Source organism: Pseudoliparis swirei, chromosome 22 (genome assembly GCF_029220125.1).
Source record: "Pseudoliparis swirei isolate HS2019 ecotype Mariana Trench chromosome 22, NWPU_hadal_v1, whole genome shotgun sequence".
In the NCBI taxonomy this organism is placed as follows: Eukaryota; Metazoa; Chordata; class Actinopteri; order Perciformes; family Liparidae; genus Pseudoliparis; species Pseudoliparis swirei.
Genome location: NC_079409.1, coordinates 22,491,063 through 22,508,368, shown reverse-complemented (window position 1 = coordinate 22,508,368; position 17,306 = coordinate 22,491,063). Strand labels below are relative to the sequence as shown.

General features: G+C 46.6%; 1 protein-coding gene across 1 annotated transcript; it reads right to left on the bottom strand.

The window, feature by feature from the left end:
* Nucleotides 1-8,859: 8,859 nt before the first annotated feature.
* On the bottom strand, nucleotides 8,860-17,087 carry gapdhs (glyceraldehyde-3-phosphate dehydrogenase, spermatogenic). The gene is made up of 11 exons (XM_056444088.1): nucleotides 17,070-17,087; nucleotides 12,362-12,420; nucleotides 11,874-11,970; nucleotides 11,667-11,773; nucleotides 10,658-10,748; nucleotides 10,463-10,581; nucleotides 10,265-10,346; nucleotides 10,019-10,170; nucleotides 9,765-9,927; nucleotides 9,414-9,511; nucleotides 8,860-9,301 (listed from the first exon to the last, which is right to left on the bottom strand). Exons 2-11 carry the CDS (start codon nucleotides 12,388-12,390, stop codon nucleotides 9,232-9,234), a joined length of 1,008 nt encoding a protein of 335 aa, XP_056300063.1. The 5' UTR covers nucleotides 12,391-12,420; nucleotides 17,070-17,087; the 3' UTR covers nucleotides 8,860-9,231.
* Nucleotides 17,088-17,306: the final 219 nt, after the last annotated feature.

Sequence of the window (17,306 nt, the reverse complement as noted above, 5' to 3'; positions counted from 1 at the left end):
CTGAACATAGCATGGATTACAAAGTGGGGCGATGTTAATGGTCAGTATGGTTTATAATGGGCTGACGACACAGGCATTACTCCCTATAAAGGGGCAAGAGTAGAACAAATGTAAATTTGGCTACACATTATGGAGAAAAAAACAGACAAAGGCTTAATATATTATAATATATATATAGATATATATATACAAATATATAGGCTCACACGTAAATCCATCACAGCATCCACTGAAATAAGAGCCAACTAGAGGTCAGTGGATCTACTGAGCAGGCGTGCGAAACTTCTGCTTAAAAAGTCAAGTAAATAAGTTTAATTCAATAAAAAGCCACAATCATCCCGAGTTGACTTAACTTTAATTTGCTTTCACAGCACAATTAAAAACAAATGACTGATAAAAAAGAAGAAAAAACAAACAAGTGGAACCAAATGAAGTCCTGTGGGTCCAGTGAAAGGTTCCGTGCCTCAGACAATTCAAATGTTCCACATTCAAAACTGTCCATTCTCCATGCATGGATGGGGAAATGAGGCTGCAGGCAAATTACAAGATTTAAATATTTTTATTCAAGCGACTAAGAGGACATGGTGAATTGGGTAACGGTGGATTCCCTCCTCCCTATCCTTCTGGAAACAGACTGCAGCTGTTGTTTTCATTGGGTTGTCTCCTCTGTTGTATCGTGGTTCTTTTCTCTAGAAGTCATTGGCCTGGCATCCAGCACCGTCCTTTAACTCCCACGCAAAAAAAATCTCAAAGAGTGTTCACACATTTGATACTTCCAGACTAGATCCGTATTTTCTAGGGATTCACCGATCTGATCGGCGCCGATCCATATCGGCCGATATTCCCATTATCGGTTTTGATCGGCGTTCTCAAAACGGCTGATCAAACTTGGCCGATCAGATGACGTAATATCTGCGAGAACGATCAGACGTTTCAATCGCCGCGCATCGCAACGGAGACGATGCGCCCGGCGAGGGCCGGCAGAGGTCAGAGGTCAACGAGGGGATCCTCACCACCGAGCGGCGTCCCCGTCCCCCGAGTTGAATCTCTGGGTCGACTCAGCCGACTCTCACATGTCTGCCCCTAGAGATGCTCACGCTAAACACATTCCATCGGGAGCAAAGAGGGTTTTGATCAAGTTAGCGGAAGGATTTAAGTGACAACATCCGGTTTTGCAAAGTTAGCGGAAAGAACCACGTGAAACAACATCCGTTTATCAAAATAAGATGTCGACAAATCATACACTAACATATAAAAGTAAACAATGAACTGATTTTGTATCTTTATAGATCGTTTATGAGATTTAGCTTAAATTATGCTAACATTAAAACATTTTTACTGTACCAAAGGAAGAGTTTATAAACGAGAAGTCATCCTTCACTGTAGTTCTCGGTTGCCAGGCTAATGGCCAGAAACTTTCACCCATGGTCATTTTTAAGAGGAAGACGATGCCAAAAGAAAAGTTTCCAGCCGGCGTCATCATCAAAGCCAGTGGTCCCCAAACTACGGCCCGCGGGCCGGATCCGGCCCGCCTCCCCATTTAGACCGGCCCCCTGAACAATACCAGAGACGCGTTCCGATTTATTATTTTTTTCACCTGGCCGCTGCCGTTGAGATTGTAGTGAGACGCGGAGAAAATGTGGAGTGGTGCTCTTCGCAATAGAACATCTTTGATGGACGTGTCGCGTCTCGGCCAATCAGCGTTCAGATGTCCACAGCGTTTGGGAAGTTAGGTTAGCTTGAATGTTAGTCCGCTACATCTGCTGCTGTCACGCTGCACAGTGTAGCGATACTAACAAAGTACCCGTACGTTAAAAATAGGGCTGTGAAACGATTAAAAATTTTAATCGGGTTAATCACAGGTTTTTGTGGATTAATCATGATTAATCACATATTACCGATATTCTCGGTATATTTTGTGAGAACATAGAGATTTATGACAAAAGACGGATATATACATTTATACATTCTTCTATACAATGGTGCTGCAACTCAGCAGTTATTTAGCAGTTTTCTTCCATATGGAACATTAATACATCTTCATCCTAAACAGAATGTTTAACCCTCCTGTTACCTTTCGGGTCAATTTGACCCCATTCAATGTTTAATGTCGGTGTTCTTTGGGGTCAATTTGACCCCAGGCTGTTTTTCACTGTGTCAAACTTATAAGAAATATCAACTTTTTTATATATTTAATGGGCTATTTAGGTAGTCAACAAACAAACATAAAGTACCTCACACTTAAACTTGGGAAACAATATTAATTCTAATAATTTTCTGGAGGTTTTAATTGCTGGGGTCAAATTGACCCCGAGGGTAAAATATGTTAGTAAATGTAAAGGTAACAGGAGGGTTAACCTCTTCCACTCCACTGAGGACGCCGGCGTCCTTAAGACCCTCCCCTTCCCTTTAAACGGCTTGCTCACGCAGACCACGTCAATAAACATGGGCATGTTTGGTATCCCAGCATTCAACATATCCTCATCTTTGCAAAGAACATATACATTTTCTTTTATTTCGTAATAATTTTTCACAAGAGGAGCCCTAACACACAATGTCTAAAGTCGCGATCAATGCAGCAAGTCGGGTCTTGCAACATTTCGACGGAGAAAACGTACAGAATACACTTTCTAAGTAGATGTATTAGCGGAGGTATTAGCGGAAGTACTAGCGGAAGTTAGCAAAGAGCTAGCGGAATCAGAAAAGGTAAAAAGTTTTACAAAAACACTTTTTTTTTGGTGCGCTGTGTTTTCCCTGACAGTAACGTGTTGAAGCCAGGAGACCGCGCTGTCTTTGCCGGGCCATGAACACGGTGATTTGCTCCGTTTTTGTTTGACTACATTTTATGAGTAACAGTTAGGGGGGTGCTAGTGACTTTTCATGCGCGAAGACCGGCATCTGAACTCTGCGGCAACCGCGATCGACATATTGAGCACCCCTGCATTAAAACATTGGTGCAAGTGACTTTTTTTCGTCCCGATGTGCGCACACACGCCGGCATCCGAGCTCTGCGGCACGCGAGACGGGGATCGGAGTCATGTTAACGTGACACGTAGAGACAGAATGACATGCTGCTGGAGAGACGACCAACAACAGACGGATTGGAAGCTCATTCTGCGCATGCGTTAAATGCGTTTAAAAAAAAACGAAGTTAAACCTGTAATTTAATTAACTGCGTTAACGCGTTATTTTTCACAGCACTAGTTAAAAACGATGTGATTTAGCATATTTTTAGTATCGATACTTCATTAAAAGAGCGATCAGAGCGCACGCAATGCTCCGCTCCGTTAAATGCTGTCTGCACGCGCAGCGCTCACAGCGAGTGGCGCGCGCACACAGGTGAGCACATTCTCACTAGCACCCCCCCCCCCCCCCCCCCCCGCTGGCCCTCCAGCAGACAAGGCAAACGTTATGTGGCCCTCTTGGGAAAAAGTTTGGGGACCCCTGATCAAAGCTAACCCGAACGGCTGGATGGACGAGGAAAAGATGAGTGAGTGGCTGAGAAAAATGTACGTCAAGAGACCGGATGGCTTTTTCCACAAATCTCCGTCCCTCTTGATCTGCGACTCCATGCGCGCCCATCTCACCGATGCTGTCAAAAACAAAGTGAAGCAAACTAATTCGGAGCTTGCCATCATTCTGGGTGGATTAACTAAAGAACTCCAGCCGGTAGATGCTGCAGGTCGTGTTCCAACTAGAACCAAGAAAATAGATCACATCTTAGCTTTCTTTGTACTGCCTCCCTGTAAAATGCAGAATCTAATTATAAAATCTCCTCCCCTGCAAAGCCTTGATGGGAGCTTATAGGACCATCTTTGTGCTTTTTCGCCTCACAGGTTGTTCAACGTTTTTTCTGGACCGTGTTGTTATATATTACATTGCCAATACTATTACTTCTTTGATCATTATTATTATTCTTTTTTCGCTGCTGTTATTTTTGGTCGTTGTATTCTTCCTCATGCATACATGAAACAATTGTATCATATTAACTGAATGCGTTCTAACTTGTATGTTCATTCTTTACACATCTATTGCACATCTGTTCATTATGATGTTGGCTGTACGTGTACAGACTGTAAAGCCCTCCTAGGCAAATTTGTCATTTTCGGCTACACTAAAGTGCAGTTGTACTGCATGTACCTTCAGAAGCTATTGTTAAGAATGCTCCTTTTCATTATTTCAATGCACATTCATGGTCCATAAATAGCTGACAGCACTGTACCTCCCAATAACTTCTGGTGACCGTGACACGAAATCAAATGACGTGAGAAAAATGATTTACTAAACTAAAGTTTTTATTGTATTCACCGATAATTCATGGCAAATTCTTTTTTCAAACCAAAATGATTAAGAGATTACATTCATAAATATTTAAAGTTAGTGCTCCAATGTTAATTATTTAATTTACAATATTAATGGATGTATTCAGTTATATTTTGGATTGTCCAACCTTTTTAACACAGTTTCAAGGCGCCATGAGACTCTCTCTGGTTTTGACTTTGCGTTCCGGAAGAAGTGGTTCCCCACAGAGAGCTGGTTTTACCTTCTCAAACACTAACTGGCACCGCTCCGTCCACTGGACCGGATCTGAGGCACCTGTCCAGATCAGGTCAGTCAAGGGGCTGGTCAGCTCCGCAAAGTTCGGGATGAACCGCCTGTAACCCCCCAGCCTCAGAAACTCCCTCACTACTTTAGTCTTAAGGTGCGTTCACACCAAAAGCAAAACTATTTTTCGCGTCGCCCAAAACGCGTGAGTTTACTCGCTCGACCGTTCACCGTGTTCACACCATAAGCGTCGAGACGCTCCGCGAGGGGCGGGGCTTATGTCCGTGTCTCGTCTTCGTAAAGACCGTTATCATCTCCTTCATCCACCAGAATAACTAACCACTAGTTCTGCTTTATACTTGTTGTGGACGTCCCACACACTAACGCCCTCGTGTTTGAGTTCATGACATTAATATATACTGTATATATATATATTAATACATGACACCGATGAAGTCACTGTTACGTCTGAAAGACTTCCGCCTCTAGCGCTACGAGAGCGGAACTCAAGAGCCGATTGGCCCGAGTTGCGAGATGACCGCCTCAAAGTTGAAATATTTCAATTCGGGGCGAAAAGTTGTAAGTGAAATCTCTATCTTTCATTCGGCAAATTATCCACTGAAATAAGAGCCAACCAGAGGTCAGTGGATCTACTGAGCAGGCGTGCAAAACTTCTGCTAAAAAAGTCAAGTAAATAAGTTAAATTTAATAAAAACCCACAATCATCCCGAGTTGACTTAACTTTAATTTGCTTTCACAGCACAATTAATAACAAATGACTCGGGGGGGGGGAAGTAGGGAACAAAAAAACAAACAAAGTGGAACCAAATGAAGTCCTGTGGGTCCAGTGAAAGGCTCTGCGCCTCGGACTCTGAGAGACAATTCAAATGTTCCATATTCAAAACTGTCCAGTCTCCATGCATGGATGGGGAAATGAGGCTGCAGGCAAATTACAGGATTTCAATATTTTTATTCAAGTGACATGTTTACCACATCCTTGGACAGACCTGTGTTCACCAGACTCCTCTTGACTCCGTTATTTAAACAGACTGTTCATACATATCCATGCCCATAGTTCAGCGGACCTGGGCAATGTTGTTCCTCGTGCAGTGAATATGTTCAGTAAAACATTCGATGGCACTGGAGCAACGTTTAAACATGTTCCAAGTGTTTCATGTTTGGGGCCCTCATTAACAATGGACATAATAACAGGAACTGGACACTGACCCTCAACTATTCTCCATTGTTAATGGTTTCCTTTATTCACCTGGCATGTGTATCTGCAATGGAGGCTTTGTGTGAGAGGTCACTGCTGGTTACGATGAGGCACTTGGGTCAGCTCAGTCGTCCAGGCAAAATAACTTTTTTAATGGAAAAAATTGCAACAAAATTTATTTGGGCACAGAGGTCTTCTCTGAAGTGTCCTGAATAATATACTAAAAGTCCTCAGAAATTACTGTTGCAGAGGTATATTAAATATGCAAAAATCCCAAATGGCCGTCATAAATCTAGAATGTCTCATATCTCGACTATCACAAGAGATATTTGAATTATTTCAAATGCTATTATACATTTTTGGACATAAGGGATCATTTAGAATAGATACTGACTTGATTGGATGCTATGGTCATGGAGAAAAATCCAATATGACCACCAATTGGTCAGTGGGTGTGGCTGCAACGTGACACCAGAGAACGCCTCTGCCCAAACAAAAGACACTGTCCTGATCGGGGTGACACCGACTTGCTGTTCTCCTACTGCACCATGTCGAAATGGCCGCAAACGAGTTGTTCACGGCACCACAGCCTAAACAATGAGGTTGCTCAGTCCTAAACTTTGTGATCATCTGCTCTTTGTCCACGCAATTTCAGGCTGTGATACGACCTCTCGCCTGTTTGGTCTCGGGAAGGGCAGTCAAGAACATCGAGAATGACCCCGTGTTCTACAATCAGGCCAAAGTGTGTTCAGTCAACCTCATCCAGCAAAGGAGGCGATCATTGCAGCAGAAGAGAAGGCGTTGGTGTCAATGTCTGGTGCCGAGGACGAAGGACGAGACAGCTTACGATAGCGGCAGCTCTGTGACGAGGTTTCAAAAGGAACCCCAAAGTCTCCCACCAACCTCTGGCTCCTCTAAGTATCCGCCTTTGTGTCTCCTATCAGGTTATGGAATGGAAAGCTGTCTGCATCAATATGAGACCAGAGGATTCTGGATGGATCGTTGTTGACGGGCGATATCTGCCAATACAGACGGACCAACCAGCCGCTACATCAAAACTCCCGTATGTCATCTCTTGTATCTGTAAAGAGGACTGTACCACCCGGGGTGCACATGCCGGAAATATGGCATGCCTTGGACAAATGTGTGCAGATAATGCTGTGATGTACTGTAGGCTGAACCAACTCAGTTACCAGACTTGTCAAATGCATATGATGACGAGGGTTGAGTTGGACCCAGTCCCACGGTGTATCAACTACAATGGTAAAGCACTGTATTGACAATAGTAGCATGTTGTCACCTTTCTGTTATCCTCTGTATGTGATGTGTCGAAGTGATGTAGATGAGTGTTACTAAAGTTCAATGTAGTGAATAAACTTGATACCTGCCTTGATTATATTATTATACAATATAACTCAATGAAATGTAGTATATCAGTGCAAATATATAATAATTGGATTTTTTTGTATTGCATCCGAAGTCAAAACATATTCTAAATGATTTATGTCCAAAAACCCTGTAATAACATTTGTAATCATTCAAATGTCTCTTCTGATAGTGGAGATATGAAACATTATGTATTTATGGTGGCCATCTTGTATTTTTGCATATTTAACCTATTTCAGCAACAGTATTTTATTCAGGTCACTTCATCGAAGACCTGTGCCCAAATAACTTGATGCATTTTTTCACATTTTTAATGGTTAAATTGCCTGAACTACAGGGGTCCTTCGGGAAGAAAGCGGGGGAAATGCTACGCTAGTTTTATTAGTAATTGACTGAAACGGCCTGCAGTTGCTGATCTTGATGTATTTCTGTGCTTTCAGTAAAAAAGGTTCTGAAGCCATGCACGACTGGATGTCCAATGTGTCCAAGTGTGCAGGTCCTTTTAAGAGTTACGTGGCCGAGGAAGGAACAAAGTAGAAGCACGAGGATAGAGCCTTCATCCTGCTGCAGTCACCTCAGAGAGGCAACAGGTGGCTCCAAAGAGTCTCCAGTGGCCGCTTCATCCAGCTCCACCAGAGACCAAGAGGACATGGAGAAGAGGGCAACAGTGGAACAACTGGTTCATGCGTGTTACTTCGAGACTACATTGCTGCTCTAATAAGTCTCTTAGGTCCCTCCAGTGGAGCCAGAATGCTGCAGCAGTGTACTCACTAAAACTAAGAAAAGATCACATGACTCGTGCATTAGCAGCTCTGCACGATCAATAATCACATTTAAAATCCTTCTCCTGACCTGCAAATCCTTGATTGGTGATGCACCAGCATATCTTAAGGAGCTTGTAGTACCATATTGCCCCACTAGAGCGCTGCCTCACTAAATGCGGGGCTACTTGTGGTTCCTAGTCTTAAAATGTAAGATGGGAGCCAGAGCCTTTAGTTACCGAGCTCCTCTTTTTGTGCTTATAGTTCGTGCTGAATCAGGTTCACTTGGTCCAGCCTCTCGGTATGCAGCCATCGGCTTCTGGGGGACGATTTAGGAAACACCGAGAACCCATCCCCTCTTCTTTCTCTCCATCACACATTACCAACTGCTTCCTCTCCGGAGTCTTTGTGACATCTCATAGGATCCATTGGACCTGCTGCCTCCTGTCCCGGTGGGCTGGACTCATGCTTTTTCCATTGTTTGGGAGTTTTTCCTGATCTGATGTCAAAGGTCAGGGATGTCTGTGTGTAGACTGTAAAGCTCTGAGGCAAAAGGGTCATTTTCAGCTATAGACAATTTGAAGGGACAGTATCCATGAAATTGACGGGCAGAGCGAGTGATGTATGAACCACCTTCAGAAGCTCTTGGAAACTAGAAACCCCTTTAATTATTTCGATGTACATTCATCGTCCATAAATAGCCGACAGCACTGTCCGACAAAAACTTCTGCCCCGACAGGTGACCGTGACACTATATATAAATTAAGTAAAATACATTTGAATACATGAATATTTAAAGTTAGTGCACCATGTTAATTATTTAATTTTAACAGATGTATTCAGTTATATTTGTCAAAGCTTTTTCTACATTTCAGTTTCAAGGCGCCATAAGACACAACCCCACCCACCACCACAAAAAAAAAGAAAAAAAAAGAAAGGAGAACTTGACAGTTTGAGGTTCTTAAATTTTATTTTTGTTTCAATACTCTTGAGCGGAGCAGCAAGTAGCTCTGCCTCTCAGCTTCCTCTTCCCACTGGTGATTACGCTTTAAAACACACAACAGGGGGATGGATACAGTAGTTACCACAGCACTGAGCCATGAGGACACATCTAAAGTGTGTGGGGGGGGGGCACACGCACACAAATACTGTCACCGACCGACATGAAAGGAAAAACAGACAAACTCAGAACACTCAACACTCTGCCTACGTATACTGGTGTAGAGCTAAGGGCTGTGATGCTATGACTCGACTCTAGGTGGCGCCTGTGTGTAAGAGAAGAGGGTGTGGGGAGTGGGGGTGGTCCCTTTCTGGAGAGAAGGTCTACTCCTTGGAGTGCATGTACAGCAGCAGGTCAGCGACACGGTGGCTGTAGCCAAACTCATTATCATACCTGGAGAGAGAGCAAAAAGAGAACGTCACCGTTTGGTTCTGAAGAGATAAGAACGGCATTGCCTCACTTCCTGTTGGACATGTGGGACGAACCAATACATTGGCAAACTAACCAGGAAATGAGCTTGACAAAGTTGTCGTTGAGCGAGATGCCGGCACAGGCATCAAAGATGGAGGAGTGGGTGTCACCGATGAAGTCAGAGGACACCACCTGCAAAAACAACCGCCGCTACGAGTGAGACACACTGCGGGGAACAGAGTGCAACTCAGACACCAACAGGTCATATTTATGGACGTCTACTTTTCCAATTAAAATCACAAAAAGTAAATGTTCTCAATTGCATGAACAAAAGCACATCACGAGGCCTGAACCCAGCCGCCCCGCCTGCTTAACATTGGAGCGCTGGCATCGGTACTAGCGATGCGTTTGCGTCACAGTGCACTCAATAAAGACCAGGCGTTACCTGGTCCTCGGTGTAACCAAGAATTCCCTTCAGGGGTCCCTCGGAGGCCTTCTTGCAGGCTGCTTTAATTTCAGCGTAAGACGCAGGCTTGGTCAGACGGCACGTCAGGTCCACCACCGACACGTTGGCCACCGGCACCCTGAAGGCCATGCCCGTCAGCTTGCTGGAGGACGGACACAAAGAGATATTGGACCTTTGTCGCCGGCCGTTTCTTTAAGGGCCGAGCCGCAAGAGGCAGATGCGGCCGTCCGTACCCGTTGAGTTCGGGGATGATTTTGCCGACTGCCTTGGCGGCACCGGTGGAGGCCGGGATGATGTTCTGGGCGGCAGTGCGGCCGTCACGCCAGGCCTTGGCGCTGGGACCGTCCACCGTCTTCTGGGTGGCGGTGTAGGCGTGGACCGTCGTCTACGGGGAAGAGTCGGATTACACACCGCCAGGGCACACATGGAAGTACACGGCACCAGCAAGGGCTGGACAACAGAGCTCCACTGGGACTCACCATGAGAGCCTCAGCAATGCCAAAGTTATCATTGATGACTTTGGCCAGGGGCGCCAGGCAGTTGGTGGTGCAGGAGGCATTGCTGTCGACAGGAAGACATTCAGCATCACGTGCTGCAACTCATTCTCTTGACGTGCACATCTAGGAATAACACAAATCTGCATGCCGTGAATGCATGTCCAAAACCTAAAGGTTTACCTGACAATGGTCATGGAGGAGGGGTCGTATTTGTCCTCGTTGACTCCCATGACAAACATTGGAGCGTCGGGGGAGGGGGCGGTGACGACCACACGCTGCGCGCCACCCTGCAGGTGAAACTGCGATGGGACAGGAGGGGGGGGTTAGAGAGCAGCCGGTGTAGTTGTCCATGTGAATGAGTACGCGAGTACATACAGAGGCCTTCTCCACACTGAGGAAGACTCCGGTGGACTCCACAACATACTTGGCTCCAGCTTTGCCCCAGGGGATCTCAGTCGGCTTCATACTGGAACCAGAGAAGCGCGCCATCGACGCCGTTTAGTTTGTTCTTAAACTTGACGAGCAACACAAACACCCGTCTAAAGGACAACGAGCGAGTTGCATTCAGCCGGAGTGGTGAGGGATAACGGTCAGAGAACTACATCCTAGCAAAGTAGAACTGGTCACATGACAGCGTGGGATGTGACGTCTGCCAAAGAAGTCGTCGTGGTAAAATGAGGGAACGCTGCTTCTATAGCGCTCCCTCCTGTTGGCTGAAACAACAGCTGGTGAAGAGGATTGGGCCGGCGGGCCAGAGGCAGCACAAACACTCCCCTCCATCCGAAACACCAGCGGGTGAAAACACCTCCACTGAATAGAATTAAATATGCACTAACAGGCTGTAATGACAACTTTACCAACAAATGGAAACCTTTCATAGGTTTAATCTGCCAGTGATGCCGACTGAATGAGACGCATATTTTAATTTGTATGTATCTGACCCTCTGACCTTCCGTTCTTCCGTCTGACCAACTAACTAAACACCTAACTTTAGTTTTACAATAGTGCAATACACAATAGAAGAATATGAAGGCCATGGGTGGGGTGGGTCTGTCATTATTATAACAATTTGTTATTCTGTCTTGCCTTTGTTATTTTTATTTTTTTATTTTTCCTCTTTACAATTGTAATCTGAAACACACATTTTTTAAATACTTGTTATTTGATTACTGTATATCACTGCATTATCAATAAAGTATATATATATTTAAAAAAAATACATCTACTTAACATTATTATTGATTCATTCAACCAGAGCTCTTAGACAGACCTCCGATACAACGAGGAGACCAATGAAATGAATAAATCCCTCATCATAAATGCGTTGTCCAGATGGTGGGCTCACTGCGCGTGTTGAACACCGACATCCCTCATCCTCACTCACCACTGGAACACAGAGATCTCGTGGTCATCCACGATGAGCTTGCCTCCTTCATGGGAGACCTCGCCCTTGTAGCGGCCGTGGGTGGAGTCATACTTGAACATGTAGACCTAGGAGGCAAGCGAAGGGAACGAGATCAGGAAACTCAAAGAGGGATTGGCCTCTTCGGACAACAGATGCTGGAATCTAAAGAAATGTTCCGCGCCTCACCATGTACTCCAGGTCGATGAAGGGGTCGTTGACGGCCACCACCTTGATGCCCTTCTGGAGGCACGCCCTCAGGACCAGGCGGCCAATGCGGCCGAAACTGCAGACAGAGGGGGGGGGGGGGGACGTGGTGAGACCTCGCCCGGCTGCCTCTCCACCTCTGGGACCTCGCATGCGTCCTCCAACAAAGACTCAAACTGATCTCAGGTCCCCGTCAAATAACTTTGTCTCCGAGACTCCTGGCTGGCAGCTCGATGCTCGTCGACCGCTTGTGACTGCAGATGTAAAGCTTTATGGCCAAAAACACTTCTATTGTAAAGGTAGTCATGCAAAGCAAGAATGATGAAAGCATTTAACACAACGTGTAAAGGATGCACGGCTCGCTGCAGCGCTCAGAACGGAGTTCACCCCTCATCACAAACTATCGGAACATGTGATATGAGATGCGTCACATTGTATCCCAGTCTGAATCCTGTTTTGTTTTAACTCACCCGTTGATTCCAACACAGAGGTCTGACATGGCTGCTGCTGCTTGGGGAGATCGAGTCGACTGAGGAAGAAACAAAACGACGACGTTAGAGAGGGAAACGGTTCTGCTGCCGTTTGGTGACGTGAGAAAGCATCAAACGTCGGCCAAGTGTCCTCAGATTACTGCCGTCTCTCAATGCGACGGCAAACGACCACTTCATGGATTAAACACCTTCAGTAAACACACGTTTGGCCCGAGACATGAAAATGACCCGTGGAACACGGTTCTGTTTAGTGGCGTCATCTGTACGGCGATGTCTGAACATGGCGCCCGGTGGCGGTCGCTCAGGCGGCAACACATGTGCACAGAAATACTAAAAGAATGTGAAAAACTAACAAAAACCAGCCTGCAGGTGTGAAGGTGCGATCTCATTGGTCGTCAGGGACGGAAAAATGTTGTGAGTGCTGCAGGCGTGCTGCACCACGCAGGGGGGGGGGGGGGGCAGAGCTCAACCATGTGACCTCCTTTCACTCGGCTCGCTGCGCCCGATGCAGGCTCCGCCCACTTCCCCAGCCCTCATCTTTATACAAATTACACCTCCACGCCTCCATCTTCTCACCCCACCTCTTCTTTAAAGTCCTTCATAATTGTCGGTAGGGCTACACACACACAGCATTTAGCTTCTCAAATCCTTTGCGCACCTAAAACTGCAGTGAAGCGTTCATGTGGATGAAGTCTGAACGATTGAGCTTTATATAACTATAAACTCATGGACTCCATTAGCTTTGTGTTTAACACACACAAACAGGTAAACAAATGGCCAGCAGCTAGTGTGTGTGTGTCAGGTAGAGGAAGTCAGGGCAAAGCAGATCGTCCTTGAGACCGATTGGTGGTCATTTTAGACTCCTGTAATCTACTTATCATGTGTGTGTGTGTGTTGACAGGTCGTCGATCCGGTGAAATGCATTGTGGGGGCACTTTAAATAGACTAGAATACCTGGATGTATTCACCTGCCATGAAGCAGATAGACGCGCCAAGTCAACAAATGAGACGACCAATCAAAATCAAGAGATTGAACCGGCCGCTCCGGCTCCTAAAGGGGCGGAGCCTCTGGGGAGAGCAGCCATTTTGTGTTCTGCAGCCAGCATCCATGATACAAGGTCACCGGAGGAGGAGGAAGAGGAGGAGGCAGTATGACTGCTGGTCTCACATTTCTCTCTCTCCTTTATACTTTCTTCCCACCATTATCTGGAGAGCATTCACAAACCTGCTGCCGCCTACTGCGCCCTCCTTCTCCGTGCTAACCGCTACGCAACAGTTGCTATGCAACAGTTGCCCCGGGTTACCTCCAACCCACGATACTACCGTTAACGGAGTGGGCTATTCTGCTTCCCTAAAGCCAGAGGGAGGAGACGAATGGAGCCACATAAGGACTTTATTCAACAGTGAAGAAACTTATTAAGAATAGAAAAGAGACTTTAATTAGTTGCTAAAGTCAAAACTCAAAACTCTGAACATGTGCGAGGGGGCGTGTTCACACGCATGAGAGTCATCAGTGCAGGTTGCGTAGTCAGAGGCACTCCCTCCATGTCAGTTACTTCCTCCCATCAACAGTGTGGACACATTAATGGGAACAGCAGTTCCACTGAAACACTCATTGTAACTGATGAATGAATAAATGCTTAAACACTCGTGCTGAACAGGCGTCCTGCTGGAGCGCCGTGTTGGGCCTCCTGATGCAGCGACATGCGTCCTCATGGCGACGGTACGTTGGTCCCATCCCCGCTGCAGAAACATTCAGTCACCTCATGGACTCAATCACGTGCCGTAGACTTTGAGCTCTGGACCAATGAGCACGCAGCTCAGAGGACGTGTTGTGCAGCAAAGACTTCACGGCGGTTTGAAATCCGCTGACACGTCTTCACTGTGCAAAGAGGAAGCTGTGGAGACATGACGATGTGAAGGGATGAAGAGACCGTCTGAGTCACCTCTGTTCACCTTCACCCCTCAGACCGATCCTACAAGCGGTGCAACCATCTCCTCTTCTGATTGGTTGGCCAATAAGGTTCAAACCTCCCTCACGATGAAGCACGGCATTAGTTTCCCTCGTCAAGCCTCAGCCCTTCCATCCTTTTACTCCTTTCAAAGCAGTTTGGCTTATTTCCATTTTGTCATCGACCCATTTCTACATCTCTGCCCTTCAGTTCCTTCGCTGGTTCGACACGGCTTCCCTTCTTTGGATCCGATCCACCGCCCTGAAGCCAACAACTAATTATTAAAATGCAGCCCCCAACCTCCTCGTCCCCGAGCTGGCCACCCTTTGTCTGGTGGCCTCATTTAGCTCCAGCCTGGCCTCCATCGGAGCGCTGACCCATTTCCCTCAAACACGGGGGGGGCGGGGGGACCACTGGGGGAAGATGACCCACAGCTAGTCATCCAAAAATCGCACAAATTCAGATAAATACACAACGTGTCGGCGATTCATGTCAGAGATTAAAGACGAAAATAAAACCAGCGCCTCCAAAAGATTCATCTGGAGGAAACCAAATGATGGCCTGGGCTCCTTCACCAGGTCATGACACAGCATTCTGCTATCGAGCTCCAGCACTAAAACAAACGGATTCTTCTCGTGTCAACAGTCTGAGGACGTGGGCGGCGGCTTCAGGGACAGACTTCCTGTTGAACACGACAGGATGCAGGCTGAAAACAAGACGAGTCCTGAAGGTGACGAGTTTGGGCTAATAAGGAACCAAGAGGCTGGTTTCTAAAGGTTACAGTGGAAGTTTAACCAAGCTGCAGCTCGGCCACTCAGTCTTTATGTCCGTTGGGAGAGACGGCGACCCGCCTCTCTCTTGCTCTCCCTCTTGCTCTCCCTCTTGCTCTCCCTCTTGCTCTCCCTCTTGCTCTCCCTCTTGCTCTCTCTCTTGCTCTCTCTCTTGCTCGCCAGTATTTTTCCACGGCAGTGGATTGATCGGCTAGAGGACAGACAGCCAATAGGACCAATGGTTTCTCATGGTGACATAAATAAAATACATCAGAGACTCAACAAATGACAGTTATGAAGTCAAAACTTTGTGTTGAACTTCAGGAACGGTTCTTCTGCTCACTGTGGAGGACAACACTAAACTAATAGAGGACAAGAGGAGTCTATGTACTACTTATGGCAAAAGCCTGAGAATTCACCCTGAACTGCATCAACTACCAGAGCAGAAGGAATGTCAAAGAAATTAGGAGCAAACAAAATCTAAAAATAAGATGTACAACTCAGAGCCGGCACATCTTTGGCTAATAGCCTGTCATGAGGAACCAATGCAGCATTTAACATCTGAAAAGTATTAAAACTAGTAGCTTCATATTTGAAAATAGTGTTGCAATCAATACGATGTTAACCTATTACCTAGACGGGATGTTGGACAAGAAACTCAGAGACTTGGACGGTTATAAATCATAAAGAATTGAAAACTATATCTGCTGATGCATGGCTACTTAAATATGAGGTTTCTTCCAAAACTATGATTTGGAAGTTGTTCAGCACAGACAGCTTTCTGACTACGAGCCGTAGCATCTCCCCGGCAGCACCGTCGCTCATCCAGAGCCCGAGACAAGACTAACGACTCCACCGGTTATGAGCCGAGAACAGAAGAGGAGACGAGCAGCTCCGAGCCGGCAGCGACCTTCCTCCGCTGGAGGGTGACCTTCACCGGGGAGACAAGGCCGAACACGGCTGCAGCTACCACAGCTAGCCAAGCAAATGGGGAGTGTCACAATTTATGTTTTAAATACTTAAATTAGAAGCTATTTCTGCACAACACCACCCCACTGAACACGGGTGACTAACCCAGTGTTCAAATTAAACCAACATACTGTATGGTTGATTAGGTAGCTTTATAATGCACTTATTAGTTTAATATTATAGATGTATGACAAAAAGAAGAATCGTAGGTCTCTTTGCACACCGAGTCTGGAGTCAAACTGCGACAGAATACTGCGACACGACGTCAGGGTCAGAGGACTTCATCACGGAGAGCTCCGGAGGCACGTCTCCACTTCACCTGCACCGCCCCCCCCCCCGATGAGGTCTCACGACATTCACACTGCGCACCGTGGCAGGCTGCGCAGCTCCAGCTACGTTACATACTCCTGTGTTGCTGCTGTGATAAACGCGGAAATGTACATTTTTGTATGGGGATAAAAAAAAGTTGGAGACTAATCTACTTCCGCAAAGATGCAGCAGGAGACGATTACGTGTCAGATGAATGACTCGCACGGTATGAATGGAGCTCATATAAATGCAGATTATTCACCCCCCAAAAATGGCGTCAGTTCAACGCTGATGTGTTTTGTGTGGATACGATGCAACGACTCAGAGGCCATTACACAACCACCGTCCTCCCCGCGGCCCCAAGGCCGTATCCCTCCTCCCATCCTCCTCGCGCTTCTCTTCCTGCTCGGTGAAAGCGCTCATCCCGCTAAAACAAAATCTGTCTGTTTTTAACATACGATCTTTGAGCGAACGTTGGTGCGCGAGCGCCACTGTAAAATTAATACGAAACGTCTCTCCAGAAGAGAAGCTGTGAGGGCGGGCCAACTGCTTCCGCAAATAGTTTACGGACAACATACGTTTAATTTAAACATCGGTAAACCGACATTATGTACGGTAGGTCTACGTGTGCGCGCGCCGGGCGGATAAGCGCCCCCGCTAAACTGTCGTGACCGGCGGGAGGCTTACCTTGGGAGCGGGTGCGTCTGTGTGCGCAGCCGGCTGCGCCGCCTTCCGCTTTTATACAGCCCGGTTGCCCCTGACGACGTGACGTCACGTCCTCCTTTTTTTTTTTTTGCTGCTGCTGCCGCTGCGCTTCCCGGTCACGAGCTCTCAACCGCGTCCGCGGCCACGATGAAGCCCCGGGACCGGCAGACACATCACGGCCGTGAAGACCAGAGGACCGAGCTCACACGTACTGGACCG